This window comes from Coregonus clupeaformis, chromosome 20 (assembly GCF_020615455.1).
Source record: "Coregonus clupeaformis isolate EN_2021a chromosome 20, ASM2061545v1, whole genome shotgun sequence".
In the NCBI taxonomy this organism is placed as follows: domain Eukaryota; kingdom Metazoa; phylum Chordata; class Actinopteri; order Salmoniformes; family Salmonidae; genus Coregonus; species Coregonus clupeaformis.
Genome location: NC_059211.1, coordinates 4,255,912 through 4,273,348, shown reverse-complemented (window position 1 = coordinate 4,273,348; position 17,437 = coordinate 4,255,912). Strand labels below are relative to the sequence as shown.

The 17,437-nt window shown below is 43.7% G+C and overlaps 1 protein-coding gene across 2 annotated transcripts; it reads left to right on the top strand.

Moving 5' to 3' along the window:
- The first annotated feature begins 6,504 nt into the window (after positions 1-6,504).
- arhgap19 (Rho GTPase activating protein 19) lies at positions 6,505-16,824 on the top strand. Of its 2 annotated transcripts, XM_041839012.2 has the most exons (12): positions 6,505-6,635; positions 7,782-8,068; positions 8,321-8,401; positions 10,527-10,736; positions 10,961-11,187; positions 13,417-13,503; positions 13,969-14,034; positions 14,612-14,845; positions 14,998-15,117; positions 15,461-15,574; positions 15,693-15,791; positions 16,066-16,824. In XM_041839012.2, the coding sequence occupies exons 1-12, from the start codon at positions 6,520-6,522 to the stop codon at positions 16,120-16,122; spliced, it is 1,698 nt and encodes a 565-aa protein (XP_041694946.2). In that variant the 5' UTR covers positions 6,505-6,519; the 3' UTR covers positions 16,123-16,824. The 2 variants fall into 2 exon arrangements, with proteins under 2 accessions (XP_041694946.2, XP_041694947.2); XM_041839013.2 differs by lacking the exon at positions 15,693-15,791.
- Positions 16,825-17,437: the final 613 nt, after the last annotated feature.

The following is a 17,437-nucleotide window of genomic DNA, read 5'->3' as shown; positions in this document are numbered from 1 at the left end:
TTTGAAAGGAAATCATCTCCCAAATATCACCATTTCTAAAACAAGCCATAGAAAGTTGGTTGCAATTTCAATTTAATCCTCCAGAAATGACAGAACAAATAATGTGGTTAAATTCAAATATACTAATTGACAAAAAAACTTTATTTTTTGACAGAATGTTTAAAAAAGGTATAATCTTCGTAAATTATATCATCGGTAGGACTGGTGGAGTTATGTCGCATATGCAGCTAACAAAAACATATGGAAATGTCTGCTCTACCCAAAATTACAACCAAATAATTGCAGCCTTACCGCAAAAGTGGAAGAGGAAAGTGGAAGGGGGAGAAAGTAAGGAACTTGTCAGTCTGCCTTTCATTAAAGAACATAATTGGTTAAGGAAAACTGTGATAAATAAAAAAGTATATCAGTTTCATTTAAGGACCAAAGGATTGACAGCCGTCCCATATAGATTGCAAAATAGTTGGGAAGAGATTTTTGACGTACCGATCCCATGGCATAGTGTTTATGAACTGACAGGCAAAACAACACCGGATTCAAAAATTAGAATCTTTCAATTTAAATTATAATATAAAATTCTTGCTACCAATAGAATGTTATTTATATGGGGGATACAATCTTCCCAGCTCTGCAGATTTTGCTGTGAAGAGACAGAATCATTAGATCATTTGTTTTGGTTATGGCCATTTGTAGCTTGTTTTTGGACACAGGTCCAGGAATGGCTAAAGGATTGCAATATTTACCTGGAGCTAACCTTGCAGATAGAATTACTGGGTGATCTGAAAAGTCATAGTCAATCGATCAATAATATAATAATACTTTTAGCAAAAATGTTTATTTTTAATTCACAATCTGTAGAAGCAAATGAGAATAGAAAGGTTCAGAACTTTTGTAAAACATCACAGTACGGTTGAAATATATATGGCAAATAGAAATCCTATATGGATGGTGTTAGGAGATAGATGGGAGGTATTGAATGGAGTTGAAGGATGGGACTAATAACAAATAATAACAAGATAACTAATAATGTAAGCATACTGTGTCCACAATAAGTATATAGGTTGTATGTTGGGAGCTTTTGGGAAAGAGCACAGTTATAAAGATATGGCATATAGAAGCAAACCGGATGGACATCATGAAAATGATCGGAAAGGTTGAGAGTAGAAGTAGTTCAGGAGCAAAAACAAATAAAATAGAATTATTGTAAAATTGACTGTGTTCATAAGGTGTAGATAGTAAGTATAGGCTGGAAGTAGAGGCCTGGGCATTGTTGTTCACTAATTTACTCCAAGTAGGGAAAGGATGGCGGGGTTGAAAAGTAATAAAGGGGAGTATATATATAAACATGGGGGATTGGAAGTGATGCAGACAATTACATTGATGGAAGTTACAATCTATCTGCAATATTAAGATGATCTAGGAGGGCGCGGAGCAGGGAGAGTCGGATGGCGACGGTGGAAATCCCTCAAGAGGGAGGGATCGAGGATGTCCCGCCTTGGGACTCAGCACCGTTCCTCCGGACCGTACCCCTCCCACTCCACGAGATACTGAAGGCCCCCCACCCGACGCCTCAAATCCAGGATGGAACGGACAGAGTACGACGGGGCCCCCTCAATGTCCAGAGGAGGTGGAGGAACCTCCCGTACCTCAGACTCCTGGAGCGGACCAGCTACCACCAGCCTGAGGAGAGACACATGAAACGAGGGGTTAATACGGTATTCAGGGGGGAGTAACAACCTATATGTCACCTCGTTTATTCTCCTCAGGACTTTAAACAGCCCCACAAACCACGTGCTCAGCTTCAGGCAGGGCAGGCGGCGGGGCAGATTCCGGGTCGAGAGCCAGACCCGATCCCCCAGGACGAACACCGGGGCCTCCCTGCGGTGGCGGTCAGCGTTGGCCTTCTGACGACGCCCGCGCGCTGGATGCGAACGTGGGCAGCTTCCCAAGTCTCCTCCGCGTGCCGAAACCAGTCATCCACTGCGGGAGCCTCGGTCTGGCTCTGGTGCCACGGTGCCAGGACTGGTTGGTACCCCAAACCACATTGGAAGGGTGTTAGGTTAGTGGAGGAGTGGCGGAGAGAGTTCTGAGCATATTCTGCCTATGGCAGGAAAACCGACCACTCCCCCGGCCGGTCCTGACAGTAGGTCCGCAGGAACCTACCCACATCTTGATTCACCCTTTCCACCTGCCCATTGCTCTCGGGGTGAAAACCAGAGGTCAGGCTGACCCCCAGACGTTCCATGAACGCCTTCCAGACTCTAGACATGAACTGGGGACCTCGGTCGGACACTATATTCTCTGGTACCCCGTAGGGCCATGTCCACCAGTTGGGAGAACGATAGCATGGCATCCCGGCAGGCTAGCTCCCGTCGGATGTCCTCCCTTAGGTGGCACCGGAAATGGTCTATCAGGGCCCGCTCGTTCCACCCGGGCCCCGCTGCCAGCGTCCGGAACTCCAGCGCGTAGTCCTGAGCGGTTCTCGTCCCCTGCCTTAGATGAACCAGTCATTCACCTGCCTGTGATCAAAAACGGCCCGAAAGAGGCGAGCAAACTCCCCGTAGTTCTCCAACGTGGTACCTCCCTCGTTCCATACCGCGTTGGCCCACTCCAGGGCTCTCCCACAAAGGCAGGAAACGAGGACGGATACCTTCTCCCGCTCCCGGGGCTCCGGCCTGATGCTGGAGAAATACAACTCCAGTTGGAGTAGGAATCCCTTACATCGCGCTGCAGTCCTGTCAAACGCCGGTGGCCGGGATATCTGGATCCCTCCAGGGGCTGGGGTGTAGGTGGCTGGATCCGGTTGACCAGCTGGTCTCGATAGATCGGATCCTCTCCTCTCCAGGCGTTCCACCACCTGAAGAACCCGAATCATCTCTTCACCCAAGCTGGCCAACATCGAGGAATGCTCCTGGACCCTTGCCACAACTCCAGGCATGCGGTCTTCTCCTGCTGACTCCATATCAGATCAGGTGAGTGATTCTGTGGAGAGGTGTGAAAGAAGGAGTCAGGCGCAGGAGGTAAAATACCGAAGTCCAGAGTTTAATCCGTTTGCATAAATCCAACGCCCCAAGCGTCAAACGAAACTGTACAAGGGAAAACCTCCACCTTGGCAATAACACAGTGAAATGTAGCTCAACCGAGCTACACACTCTCACAACAAAACAATCACTCACAAAGACAAGGTGAACAGAGGGAACACTTATACACATACTAATTAGGGGAATGAGCACCAGGTGTGTGTGATTGACAAGACATGACAAGTGGAGTGATGAGAATGGGATCGGTAGTAGCTAGTACTCCGGTGACGACGAACGCCGAAGCCTGCTCGAACCAGGAGGGGTGGCAGCCTCGGCGGAAGTCGTGACAATAAGAAACTTTGAATCAATTACTTACATCAGGACATTGAGGCAAAATTGTACCGTAAAACCAATATATGTATATAAAGAAATCTAGCAAACATATACATATATAATCTTACTGTACCGTTATAAGTTATAGAATAAAATAACTTCATTGTTGTTACCTTTTATATATTGTCTCAAGTCTGATGATTGTTTCAGAAAGATAACATATAACAAAATATAGTTATATAAAATATAACTGGACCTCGAGGCTGCCTACTTCAAATGTGCAAAGCAAATTTTTTTAATTCGATTCTGAGTTGCTGTAACTTAAAGAATATTTTAGAAATTAACTTTAAAAATTTAACTTTAAAAAAATATTTACAAGGTCCCCCCTCTTATTCATCATAGTTTAAAAGGCTAAACTGACCCTAGATCAGCACTTCTACTCTAAGTTTGAATAGTGTGTGACTCAGTTGGTAGAGCATGGCGCATGGGTTCATTTCCTGCTGGGGCCACCCATATGTAAAATATATGCACGCATGACTGTAAGTCACTTAATGGCATATATTATTATATTATAGTGAAGTGAAGGGGAGAGGAGAGGTCTTGTACAGTGCGTGGAAACAAGAAGTAGTCTACTGTAAGTGTTAGTAGAAGTAGGCGTAGCCTAAGTGTGAGTTCTGTAGGTGACACATTTTAAAAGTAGCCTAGCCTAGTCAGGGTGTTAGCATGTGTGAACAGCATGTCACAAAAAGGATGTTACTGTCTCTAAATTGAAAATGGGCAAAAGTCAGCGCAGTTGCGTTTCTTTATTTGAAGAGTGGGCCTACATGTTTTACAAGAAGCTAAATGTGACCCATTCCCATCACTCCTCATCAGCTGCGTCAAAGTGCTACTGAAGGTTCCAGTGTTCTAGACTAGAGCTCCCCCTATTGGCATCTCAACATTACTGCAGCCTCCAGTCCCTCTCATTATGTCCCAATCATGTCTTCATCCATTTGGATCATCTGAAGTTTTTTGTAAAAACCAGTCTTCAGCTGTCCTTCCTACTAATTAGTATAACATCTCTCAATTAGTAGGAAGGACAGCTAAAGACCGATGAACGTTTATGGGTTTATACTAAGAGCTTCAGATCAACATTACATTTACATGTCGGTACGATCACTTCAGAACAGTCTCCACTATTACCCACAAAACCAATGCCCCCCATTAACCGCTTGTAGCTGGGCAAAAAGTTACTCAATACATAACAGATCAATAACAACATAACAAACTGTCAGTAAGGTGCCTGGGATATTCCCATTCTCCTCCCTTTCCCAAGTGCACACTTCTTGTCATGGATTTAAAAGTATGGAATCGGTGTGAACATTGGCTGCAGATTCCATCTTTGTACCGATTCTCCACCCTTTTCCAAGTGCGCACACTTCCCGTCGTAGATTTAAACGAATGGAATCGGTGTGAACATTGGCTGCAGATTCCATCTTTGTTAAATCCATATGAGAAAGTGTGCAGGTAGATACTTCGGGAAGGGTGGAGAATTGAGACAGTCAAAAAGGCATAGGGCCAATGATGTCTATAAACCAATGATGTATATAAACCCTGGATTGCTAATTCTATGTATTGGGTAATGAGAGGATTTGAAGTCATCAGTCGGCCATATTGGTACTACCAAGAAGAAACAGTTTTCCATAGGAATGAATGGAATTCTACCTCTGAGTTTTGATGCAGAGTGTTTGCCGGATAAAGTCATGCTAGGGTATATAAGTTATCCCGTGAGATCTTTTGTTCCAAACCCACTTCGGTGTTTCAGGTGCCAAGTTTATGATCATGTTGCAGCAGTATGTAGGACAGAGATTTTAACTTGTGATAAGTGTGCAGGAGGGCATGGTACAAAGGACTGTAGTTTTGGTGGAAAAGAGTTTCAATTGTAGGGGTGGCCATGGTGGGGATCATAAATGTCCATTGTGAGTGAGACAGGTGGAAGTTTCCAGGGTGAGAGCAGTGCAGAAAGTGTCATATACTGAGGCTGTGAGGAAAGTAGAGGATGGTGGGCAAAGGGTGAGGGAGCCTGAGAGGATCCCTGTGATTAGTAGGCCAGTACAGAGCGACCCGAACAGTTTGCGCTTTAGTAAGGTTGGCTTCTTGGCGTTTATTGCTGTGGTCATTAATTGTACCACAAAGATGGATAGGAAAATCCCAGAATGTGTATGATCTGTTAGGTCCAAAGTAGTGGTGGGATGTGTTGGGGATAGTGGTATATATAGGGTTAGATGGTGGTGCAATTTCCTTTTGTCCCCATTTCCCATTTTTTGTGAATAAATGTGCAATGCACTTTCCGAACTGTGAAAGACAGCAATACGCAACAATGTGTCTAGTCTGCTGGAAAACCACACGAAGAAGAAAAAGCCAGGCGCAGAGAGGAAGCGGCGAAGCCAACATTTTGACCAGGGAACCAGGCGGGGGATTCACATTTCCTCCAAAAGTGTTTAATCAATGATTACGTTTACATGCACAGTAATAATTCAATATTAAACTAATTATGGCAGTTGCAATAGTCATGTAAACACCTTACTCTGCTTATCTTAATCGGTGTAAGGTCAAAATCGAAGTAAGCATACCTGGTTAAATTAAAAACACCTGGTTTTCTGAGCAACCTTTCGAATTATTAGGACATGTAAACACCTTAATCGGCGTTCCAGCTGTGTATTTGATCTGGGCATGTGCTAGCACCAGCCGAGCGAGCCTCCTCCCTATTTAGCTCGAGTGAAGAGAGTTCGGTACAACTGAATGTATGCATCTTAGAAATAGTTTTAACATACACATTTTACATGTCCGAACTCAGAATCAAATCTGTTTACCAAAAATAACATGGTCGCTGTGGTAGAACGTTTATTTTGAGTATCGATTTTCTGCATTTATCAGAGTGCTATAGTAGCCTGATTTCAGATGTGTCCATGTAAACAGGATTATTAGGGAGATCGTTCTTCGTGCAAAGCATGTAAACGTTTTTAATCAAACTATTATATAAATCAGATTATCCACAATAATCGCATTATTGTGTGTGCGTGTAAACTTTCTCAATGTTATTGTTTTTCCTTGATTGACACTACTAAAGTGAATTCAAACAATCCAATCAGAGAACGAAACATGCAAATATCTACTGCTCACCCCGCCCATGTTTTATAACCGACCAATCAGAGATGGAGTGGGCGGAGTCAGGGATACCAGCGGAGGATTCAAACGGAAGATGGCAGCGGATAAAGAGACAAATGAAAATACACAAAACAGAAGGTAAAATAACATTTAAACATGTACAATATGTATACAGAATAAACCATACACGCACGTAAAGATACTGTGGAGTTGTCATGGTACTGGCATTTGAATTTGGCTTGCTAGCTTGTCTGACATGCATGTTGTTTTTCAGCGACAGTGAAAGCTAATTTAGCTAGCTAGCTAGTTAGCTAGCTCTGACAATCAAGTGTTGTGACAAAATACCATTTCTGACTGCATCACACAGCTACTCTGAACGGAGTGGGTGCAGAGCATTTATTCCTGCGCTGTCGCTGAATTACAGCAAGACTCCATAGCTAGCTAGCTAACAAGTAGTAGCAACAATAGACTGTTAGCTGTCATTGGTTTTCGTTTTGAATTGCCCGGTGCCCCGGATGAGTGGGGTTTGCTGATTTTAGACTATTCCATTGGTCCTGAAGTGAAATCACCACTCACCTGGGGCACCAGGCCATGCAAAACGAACTCTCCACCATTATGCCAAGTCAAGCAGCTCTGAATTGCCAGTGAGTGTGTACTTGTGTGAAAGAGGTGTCTTCAACTCACTGATCTTCAGAGCAATGGTACAAGTTGGTTTTCTCCTGTCTGTCCAACCACTAACCCTTTCATCAACACTTAACGTTTTGGAAACATAAAGAACTTAGCTTTCATATTAAAATAATAAAAAATTAATTTAAAAAAGGTTAAATTACTACACACCTTTATAGGGTTACGGTTACCACACGGCCATATGTGCTATCTGTGTCTCCGAACACTTGCGTAAACAGAAGACTGCTTGGCTGCAACTGTTAAAACAGTGTACAGTAAGTGTATTTTTATAGGTGATATGATATGAAAGTGGAGGGCTTTATGTTTCTAGAACCGTACCGCAATTGAGAACCGATTGACGTTTAGATGGAGTATTTGGCTGTTTTGGCCAGAGCCAATTCGCCTCTAAACAAAACATGTAAGGTCCTTGGACTATAGTAATGTTAGCTTCTTTAGTCCATTATTGGGCTATCCACCCACTACACCATCATCATACGTGTGTAAGAGGGAGAGAGAGATTTGGTGTGTGTGTGTGTACGTGCAAGAAAGTCAGTGTAAAGATATAGCGGTTGTTTAAAGATTTTCCTAGATCTTCAGCATCTGTGTGTGTTCCACCAGGGGTACGGTGTGTAACGTGGTGATCAGCCAGAATGCGGGGGGCTCATGGGGCGGCGGTGGGGTTGGGGGCCGCCCGCCAATCATCTTCAACCCAGACTTCTTTGTGGAGAAGCTACGTCACGAGAGACCTGAGGTGTTTCAAGAACTAGTGCTTAGCAACATCACCCGCCTCATCGACCTTCCCGGTGCTGAGTTCTCTCTGCTGTTGGGGGACGAGGGAGGGCCCAAGACCCCCACGGGGGCCGGAGGGGGATTCTTCCGCTCCTTCAACTTCCTCAAACGTAAAGGTGAGAGAACGGTCATGAGGATCAACCAAGGGTGTGTTCAGCAGGATGCAATGTAGATACACTATGTAGAACAAACATGCCTGTCTGACATGTAGAAGAAGGAATCACGGTGGCTTTACTCATGGAATTTTTATCTGCAACATTTGACAATGTTTGGCTACTGAACGTGGCCCTGGGTTGCTATAATGTTGAATAATAATATAAATGTACAGCACTCAGATTCTCGTCCTTTGGCCGTTGTCATCGTCACAGATAAGGAAGTGGTGTTCGGGACTCCTCTGACAGAGGGAGGCATCGCCCAGATTTACCAGCTCATCGAATACCTCAGCAAGAGTGAGTTGATCATGTTGTTACAGTTCCCATCTGAATCATGATCCCTGGATGTAATTCTCAAATTTTCTCTTCTTTGTCCTGGCACCCCAATGGTAGAACCAGCTTCCCCTTGAAGCATCTGAAAACATCTGAAACCCTATCTCTTCGAAGAGTATCTTAAATAATCCCACAACTCCATATGGACCTGAGGTGTAGTGTTTCCCCTAGGATTTCTTTCAGCAGCGGTGGCAAAGTTAGTGTGTGTGGGGGGGTGGGGTGGGTAGTGGGCGTGGCCAATCTCCGAACCAAAATTTTAAAGGCCATCTCGGCCACAGAGACAAAATGTTGCTGGTTTGAAGCTAATTTCCTGCAATTCTACACATTTTCCCATGGGGCGGAAAGAAAATGTTAGTTTAAAGCTAGACTCTGCGATATGATGTAGATGCAGAAAGTAAACAACATAGTGGGTCAATATCCGCAACAACTAAGAGCGTTGAAGCAAGAGGCTCAACTTGTCCACTGTTTTTGTGCCCAGGCTAAACATGCGCAGGGTGTACATGCGCTTATACTGTGTGACCATGCGAGAGTGAAGTCTTGCATCTCGCTCGTCTCAATATCTGCGGTGCTGCTCGTGGCAATGTCATTTCGCTAAGGCTACCTTTAAAGCCAGTTTCCTGCAATTCTACACATTTTGCCATGGCTTATGCCCTGTTATTATGCTATCTGAGTGACCCAAACATTAGAACAAAATCGATGGTGCCATGACATTTTTTTTATTTTTAGATTCTCACTGACTGTCTAGTTTTTATTTTGATTGTTAGTTCTCAAAGATGATTTTATTTAAAAATATATATAGCTCCATTATCTTTTCTACACTGAACAAAAATATAAACGCAACATGTAAACTGTTGGTCCCATGTTTCATGAGCTAAAATAAAAGATCCCAGAAATGTTCCATACGCACAAAAAGCTTATTTCTCTCAAATGTTGTGCATAAATTTGTTCACATCCCTGTTAGTGAGCATTTATCCTTTGCCAAGATAATCCATCCACCTGACAGGGGTGGCATATCAAGAAGCTGATTAAACAGCAAGATCATTACACAGGTGCACCTTGTGTTGGGGACAGTAAAAGTCCACTCTAAAATGTGCAGTTTTGTCACAAAACACAATGCCTCAAGTTTTGAGGGAGCATGCAATTGGCATGCTGACTTCAGTAATGTCCACCAGAGCTGTTGCCAGCTCTACCATAAGCTGCATCCAACGTCAAGTTTCAGCATGATAATGCTGTGCCCGATGTCGCAAGGATTTGTACACAATTCCTGGAAACTGAAAATGTCCCAGTTCTTCCATGGCCTGCATACTCACCAGACATGTCACCCATTGAGCATGTTTGGCATGCTCTGGATTGACGGCGTGTTCCAGTTCCCACCAATATCCAGCAACTTCGCACAGCCATTGAAGAGGAGTGGGACAACGTTCCACAGGCCACAATCAACAGCCTGATCAACTCTATGCGAAGGAGATGTGTCACGCTGCATGAGGGAAATGGTGGTCACACCAGATACTGACTGGATTTCTGATTCACACCCCTACCTTTTTTTAAGGTATCTACATTTACATTTTAGTCATTTAGCAGACGCTCTTATCCAGAGCAATTAGGGTTAAGTGCCTTGCTCATGGGCACATAGACAGATTTTTCACCTAGTCGGCTCGGGATTAGAACCAGTGACCTTTCGGTTACTGGCACAACGCTCTTAACCACTAAGCTACCTGCCTGTGACCAACAGATGCATATCTGTATTCTCAGTTAAGTGAAATCCATAGATTAGGGCCTAATTTATTTATTTCAAGTGTCTGATTTCCTATATTTATATTTATTTTTTTTATATTATGAATTATACTTTGTATGCATCATTTATATCTGGTTTTAGTGGTTTAAGTTTACACTGAAAATGTTTTAGTGCCGGGAATGATTTATCAGTGGTGACCCGCCGCTGCTAAATGAGTGTAGGGGAAACACTGCTGATTGATTCACTACATATTTGTTTTATTGACTGATTGATTATTAGACCTGCACTGTAAGGGCCTGTTCAGGGTGCTAGGTGGTTGATTGATTATTAATTAATTGATTGATTGATGATCAGACCTGCAGGTGGAGGGTCTGTTCAGGGTGCCGGGTAACAGTGTACGGCAGCAGGCCCTGAAGGAACAGCTGAACAGTGGGGCAGACATCGACCTGGAGGCAGGGGGCTTCCACCCCAACGACGTGGCCACCGTCCTCAAGACCTTCCTGGGAGAGCTACCTGAACCCCTCCTCACGCACCAACACTTCAACGTTCACCTCAAAATAGCAGGTCCCCCTGTCTGAGCACCTCCCCACTCTCTCTCCTGTAGCACTTTTTTGTTCACAAACCTCACCTCAAAAACATCTCACCCTGGCGCTCAATAATCAGTGGCATTGATGTTCACAGTTTTTAATATACCTGTACCCCATGAGACCCATATTGAAGTGTGTTGTGTGTGTTCTCCCTCTCTTCTTCTCTCCCCCTTCTCTCCTCTCCCCCCTCCATTCCCCCAGACATGACTCTGTTTGATGAGAAGGGCAACAAGACGTCAGTACCTGATAAGGAGCGTCAGATTGAAGCCTTCCAGCTCCTCTTCCTGCTGCTGCCCCAGGCCAACCGCAGCCTCCTCAAACTGATCCTGGACCTGCTCTACCACACCGCCAAGCAGCAGGACAAGAACAAAATGTCCGCCTTCAACCTCGCTCTCATGTTCGCCCCCCACGTCGTATGGCCCAGAAATGTATGTACTGTAACTCAAATTCAAATCAGATGTATTTTATGAAGCCCATTTTAAATCAGAAGTTGACGCAAAGTGCTTTACAGATACCCAGCGTAAAACCTCAAAGAGAAAGCAGTGCAGAGGCAGAAGCATAGTGACTAGGAAAAACACCTGAAACTGGACTGTGCTGTGATTATTTATCATGTAGATCAGGGTTTCCCAAACTCGTTCCTGCAACTTATTATCTCTGCATTCAATTTAGATGTGAATATAAACCATAATAATTAGGTGGGTGCTTATATTTGACACATGTAGTGTTATTATACGCATGTATGAATTAGATATTTTTGGGGGCATATCCCAACTCCCCCTGAGAGAGTGGGGTCACGGTCTGCCGTTATCAACAGCGACCCTGTAGCAATTAGGGTTAAGTGCCTTTATCAAGACACATCAACAGATTTTTCACCTTGTCGGTTCAGGGATTTGAACTAGCGACCTTTCTGTGACTGGCCCAACGCTCTAACCGCTAGGCCACCTGCTGCCTCTGATTGATTGAGGTCATTCAGCTAAGGTAATTGATGTGAATATATACAGTACCAGTCAAAATCCTACTCATACAAGGGTTTTTCTTTATTTTTACTGTTTTCAACATTATAGAATAATAGTGAAGACATCAAATCTATGAAATAGCACATATGGAATCATGTAGTAACGAGTAGGTGTGTCCAAACTTTTGACTATTTATAGCTATGTGTCTGGGTAAAAATAACATTTTAGTTTTATTCTATAAACTACTGACAACATTTCTCCCAAATTCCAAATAAAAATATTGTCATTTAGAGCATTTATTTGCAGGAAATGACAACTGGTCAAAATAACAAAAAAAGATGTAGTGTTGTCATACCTCGAATAATGCAAAGAAAATAAGTTCTTTAAACAACACAATAATAATGTTTTAACTTAGGAAGAGTTCAGAAATCAATATTTGGTGGAATAACCCTGATTTTCAATCACAGCTTTCATGCGTCTTGGCATGCTCTCCACCAGTCTTTCACATTGATGTTGGGTGACTTTATGCCACTCCTGGCGCAAAAATTCAAGCAGCTCGGCTTTGTTTGATGGCTTGTGACCATCCATCTTCCTCTTGATCACATTCCAGAAGTTTTCAATGGGGTTCAGGTCTGGAGATTGGTCTGGCCATGACAGGTTCTTGATCTGGTGGTCCTCCATCCACACCTTGATTGACCTGGCTGTGTGGCATGGCGCATTGTCCTGCTGGAAAAACCAATCCTCAGAGTTGGGGAACAATGTCAGAGCAAAAGGAAGCACGTTTTCTTCCAGGACAACCTTGTACGTGGCTTGATTCATGCGTCCTTCACAAAGACAAATCTGCCCGATTCCAGCCTTGCTGAAGCACCCCCAGATCATCACCGATCCTCCACCAAATAATATCACAATGCGTGCGAGACACTGTGGCTTGTAGGCCTCTCCAGGTCTCCGTCTAACCATTAGACGACCAGGTGTTGGGCAAAGCTGAAAATTGGACTCATCAGAGAAGATGACCTTACTCCAGTCCTCTACGGTCCAATCCTTTTGGTCTTTTGCAAACCTCAGCCTGACTCTTCTTTGCTTCTCATTGATGAAGGGCTTTTTTCTAGCTTTGCACGACTTCAGCCCTGCCCCTAGGAGCCTGTTTCGAACCGTCCTCGCCGTGCACTTCACCCCAGCTGCCGTTTGCCATTCTTTTTGTAGGTCACTTGATGTCATCCTACGGTTGTTGAGTGACATTCAAATGAGTTGGCGGTCATCCTGGTCAGTAGAGAGTAGTTTTCGCCCTCTGCCGGTCTGTAGCTTTGTTGTCTCCAATGTCTGCTGCTTGACCTTGTTCTTATGAACCGGCGTCTTTGAAATTTTAAGGATGGAAGCAACCTGACGCTCACTGTATCCCTCTGCCAGTAAAGACAGAATTGAACCCTTCTTTTCCTCACTCAAAACTTTCCTTTTCAAATCTTTTGGCATGGTCAATAGTTATTTTTTGATTTAATATTACTTTTGAGGTACTATTAGCACTGTTTTTCCATCCAGCTGGTCCTATTGCAAGAGGATAGTGATGACCACAGCAGTGGTTTTTATACTTTTCCTCGTTAAATAAGATTTGGTTAATGTGATCACCTAATCAGTACCTAAAATATATATATATATATATATATATATATATATATATATATATTCATTTTCTATTTGATACAGATGGTGGCCAGTGACCTCCAGGAAAATCTGAAGAAGCTAAACTACGGCATGGCCTTCCTCATCAAACACTCCCAGAAACTATTCCGGGTCAGAGAGACTAACTTCACACATAATACTCTTTTGGCCAGTTTCCCCAACCCAGAATAAGCCTAGTCCAGAGGGGTATTCTACAAAGCATTCTACAAAGTTAGCCAACTAACTTGCCTAAATATTCTGATAACTTTTTGTTTTTTAGAAAGATAATCTTGAAATGTGCATGGTCTAATTGATTCAACAAACAAAGACCGATCTAAGTGTAGCATTTTCTTTTTTATGAAGCAGGAAATCTATAGTTATTTCTGGTTGCTTATCAAAGTTAGCTGGCTAACTCATTGGTCCTGCTTTGTAGTATACCACACTGGACTAAAACACTCCATTGAGAATACCTCATACTACTGGCTTCAACTGTGTCTGGGAAACCGGCCCAGTTGTCAGTGTTATTGAATAAGATCTGGGGAACATGGGCTAAAATAATGTAATAATATGATATCCTGTGTGTGTGTGTCTGCTCAGGCTCCTGTGTACATGAGAGAGCATGCCAGAATGCTCTTCACAGGATCTAAGAGCCTGCAGACCAAGGTTAGTAGTAGGACTTGTTTACATCAACTATACCATTAAAAGATGTTGCACTTCTCTCAAACAAAGGACCATATTAGATCAAACCGGGGCCTGTATTCATAGTGTCTCAGAGCAGGAGTGCTGATCTAGGATCAGGTCCCCCCTTTTCCATTCGTTATAATCTACAAGGCCAAACTGATCCTAGATCAGCACTCCTCTGAGACGCTTTGTGAATACAGGCCCCGTATAGGTGTAAGCAACCCAGTTTACCAGGATGTTAGGTGGAGCTATGGCCCAAACTGCTTACAGCTCCCCAGTCCTTTCAGATCTACCAGGGCCTATTAGAAGTGTCTTGCTGTAGTTTTGGGTCTAGGTGTAGATCAACCTAATCTCCCTCTAAACTGAAATAGGATCTGTCCTAAATGGCACCCTATTCCCTTTATAGTGCACTACTTTAGTCCAGGGCCCATAGGGCTCTCATCAAAAGTAGTGCTCTATGGGGAATAGGGTGCCATTTGGGATGTATCCATATACTCATGTTGTGATGGAAACCAATAACCCCTTTCCCACCCCTCTCCCTCCCACCCACCTCCGTTAGGATGATATAGACCTGTTACCTGTGACTGGTTCCCCTGCCCCTGTTCCCCTGCCCCTGAAGAGGTGTTGGGCTGACCCGTCTCAGTACCTGTCCCCCTCCCAATACCCCTCCTCCTCCTCCTCCTCCTCGTCCCAGGGCCAGCAGCACCACACAGAGGAGTCCCTGAAGGAGCTGTTCAGACACGTCTATGACAACATGCCCAACTCTGCCAAGAAGAAGAAACTCCTACTACAGGTACTGACAGCCAGACTGCTTCTTAATATTCTCTTTCTGTTCCTCGTCTCCTTTTCTATACAAGGCAGATTTCTAATTTGATGTAGATTCGAAGGACTGGCTAAAGCCCAATATCCTGTCTCCTCCTCCTTTTCATCCTCCTCCTCCTGCAGCTTGCCAAACAGACCACCCCCGGCCCGGCCCCCCCAGGGACACCCATATACAACTATCAGACCCCCCCGGCCCAGAGCAAGAAACACCCCCGCTCCCGCTCCTTCGGTGGATTCATCAAGGTGTGTGTGTGTGTGCGTGCGTCATTGTGTTTATGTGTATTTGAATTACAATTGTAAATGTAGTACTTTGTATCCAATGTGAACTTAGTATGTGGTAGTCACTATCTGCTACATCATAACTGTTCTGTGTATTGTATATGACGATCTTGTAAGGGCAATTCCTCCACTTTTCAACCTCTATTCATTATGCCCAGCACCATACCAGTGAAAACGGGGCATTTCTACGTTTTCTAGTTAAAAGGTTCTACTCTATAACGTTATCAAAAAAACATTTCCTGGTAAAGTTAACTAACTTTTCTGTCAACTGTCCTACCCTCCTGATCAAATGAACCAATGAAAACAGAGGAGACATAAGGGGGACCAACTGGCGTTGGAGAGGAGGGGCAGACACATCTCCCCGGAGATGGTTGCTGCGGCGACGGGACGTCAGGGAAAGGAGAACGTCGTCCTGCAGTCGGTGAGCGACATTGACACACAAGGAGACCTCAAACACAAATAAACACACTTCCTGCTTGTCCACAGCTTCCTTGTTTCTTCTGGATGTTCATGAAGTGTGTGTGTGTGTGTGTCTCCAGGTGAACAGTCCGGTGACAGTGAATAATAATACTCCAGTGGGGGTCAAGGCCTCTGATAGCATGGCCCTCAATAGAGAGAGGGTACTCAAAGTATCAAAGGTATGTTGCTTTTGGATTAATAACATGGCAATTCCGACTTCTATATATACATTTACATACACATGTTTTTGTATATGTTTTATATCTTTTCTGAGACACTTCAATGTAATCATTCAACATTACAGTACAGCCACATTTCCACATCTTGTGAGCTTTGTTAACTTTACACTATGATATATTGTGTGTGTTTTGTCCTGTGTCTCATTCATCTTCTTTCTCTCTCTCTTTTTTTCTTTCTCTCTCGCTTTCTCTCCCACTCCCTCCCTCCCTCCAGGACTCTCCATCCATCTCCAGAATGTGTTTCTCTCCCTCCCTAGAAACCTCGATGTAAAGGATTGGTACTAGCAACACTGGACTTGTTTTTTTGTATTTTAACTAAACTATATTTTAACTTTCTAAAGCTGTGACAAATACAACAACAACATTGGTCTTCTGCAAGACATGGGTTGCATCCCAATAATCTCTCCTTTCTCCTGAAGTGTGCACTTGTTCACTTCCCTCAATGGGTTTGAAAGGAAATGACTGGTATATCTATATGGAAACTCCTTCTAGCCCATGCCTACACAATCCAATACTTTTACATTTGTGGGGAGTAGTGAACGAGTGCACACTTCAGGAGGAGAGATAAAGGAGGGATTATTGGGACGCAACCCAGGAAAGTACAAGACCAGTGTGGAGGCAGGGACAGAAGGGAGCTTTCTTTGGTCTGGTTGGGGTCTGGGTGCCACTCATAACTTGAAACAGTTTTGTTAGATACTTTTACCATTGACCGCTAGCTAGCTGAGCCTACATAGATACTTTTACCATTGACCACTAGCTAGCTGAGCCTACATAGATACTTTTACCATTGACCACTAGCTAGCTGAGCCTACATAGATACTTTTACCATTGACCACTAGCTAGCTGAGCCTACATAGATACTTTTACAGTTTACCGCTAGCTAGCTAGCTGAGCCTACATGGATACTTTTACTGTTGACCGCTAGCTAGCGGAGCCTACATAGATACTTTTACCGTTGACCACTACCTGAGCCTATATAGATACTTTTACAGTTCACCACTAGCTAGCTAGCTGAGCCTACATGGATACTTTTACCGTTGACCGCTAGCTAGCCTACATTGTACTATATGTTTGTGTTTTTTTATTTTCTTCTGAATCTGATGTTTGTACAGCCTATCTGAAAATGTGGCATCTAATTTTACTAATATTAAAAGTCCCAATGGTTGCCCTACACACACAGCACACTGATGGGATGATTATATCCCCCTACAAAATGCAGATTAGCACCAGTCACATTCATCTGGGGCCTGTTCCAAAAAATCTGGATCAATGAGTTAGCCAGCGAACTGGCACAAATTGCGTGAAATAGTTTGAAATGACTCAACAACAACAACAACCATTATACAAATGTAGCTTATTTAATCATCCAGAAAATCAAGAGATATGAGGCAAAGGCTGTTAATGAAAGTTAGCTGGCTGATGTATATTAACCCTGCCTTCTGGAATACCCCACAGCTCTAAAGGCCAGTGGGTTTAGCGATACTGGCTGTGAGCTCAAATGACACCCCCGTTCCCTATATAATGCACTGTTGGCCAAAAGTAGTGCACTACACTTTATAGTAGTGCATTAGAGAGCGAAACACTGG

Bases quoted from the DNA above. Each gene is read 5' to 3' on its own strand.
- arhgap19 (XM_041839012.2), top strand. From the start codon at position 6,520: ATGTTTTATAACCGACCAATCAGAGATGGAGTGGGCGGAGTCAGGGAT. The intron at 6,636-7,781 runs GTAAAATAACAT...GTGTTCCACCAG, and splicing joins GAAAATACACAAAACAGAAG to GGGTACGGTGTGTAACGTGG. The intron at 8,069-8,320 runs GTGAGAGAACGG...TCATCGTCACAG, and splicing joins CAACTTCCTCAAACGTAAAG to ATAAGGAAGTGGTGTTCGGG.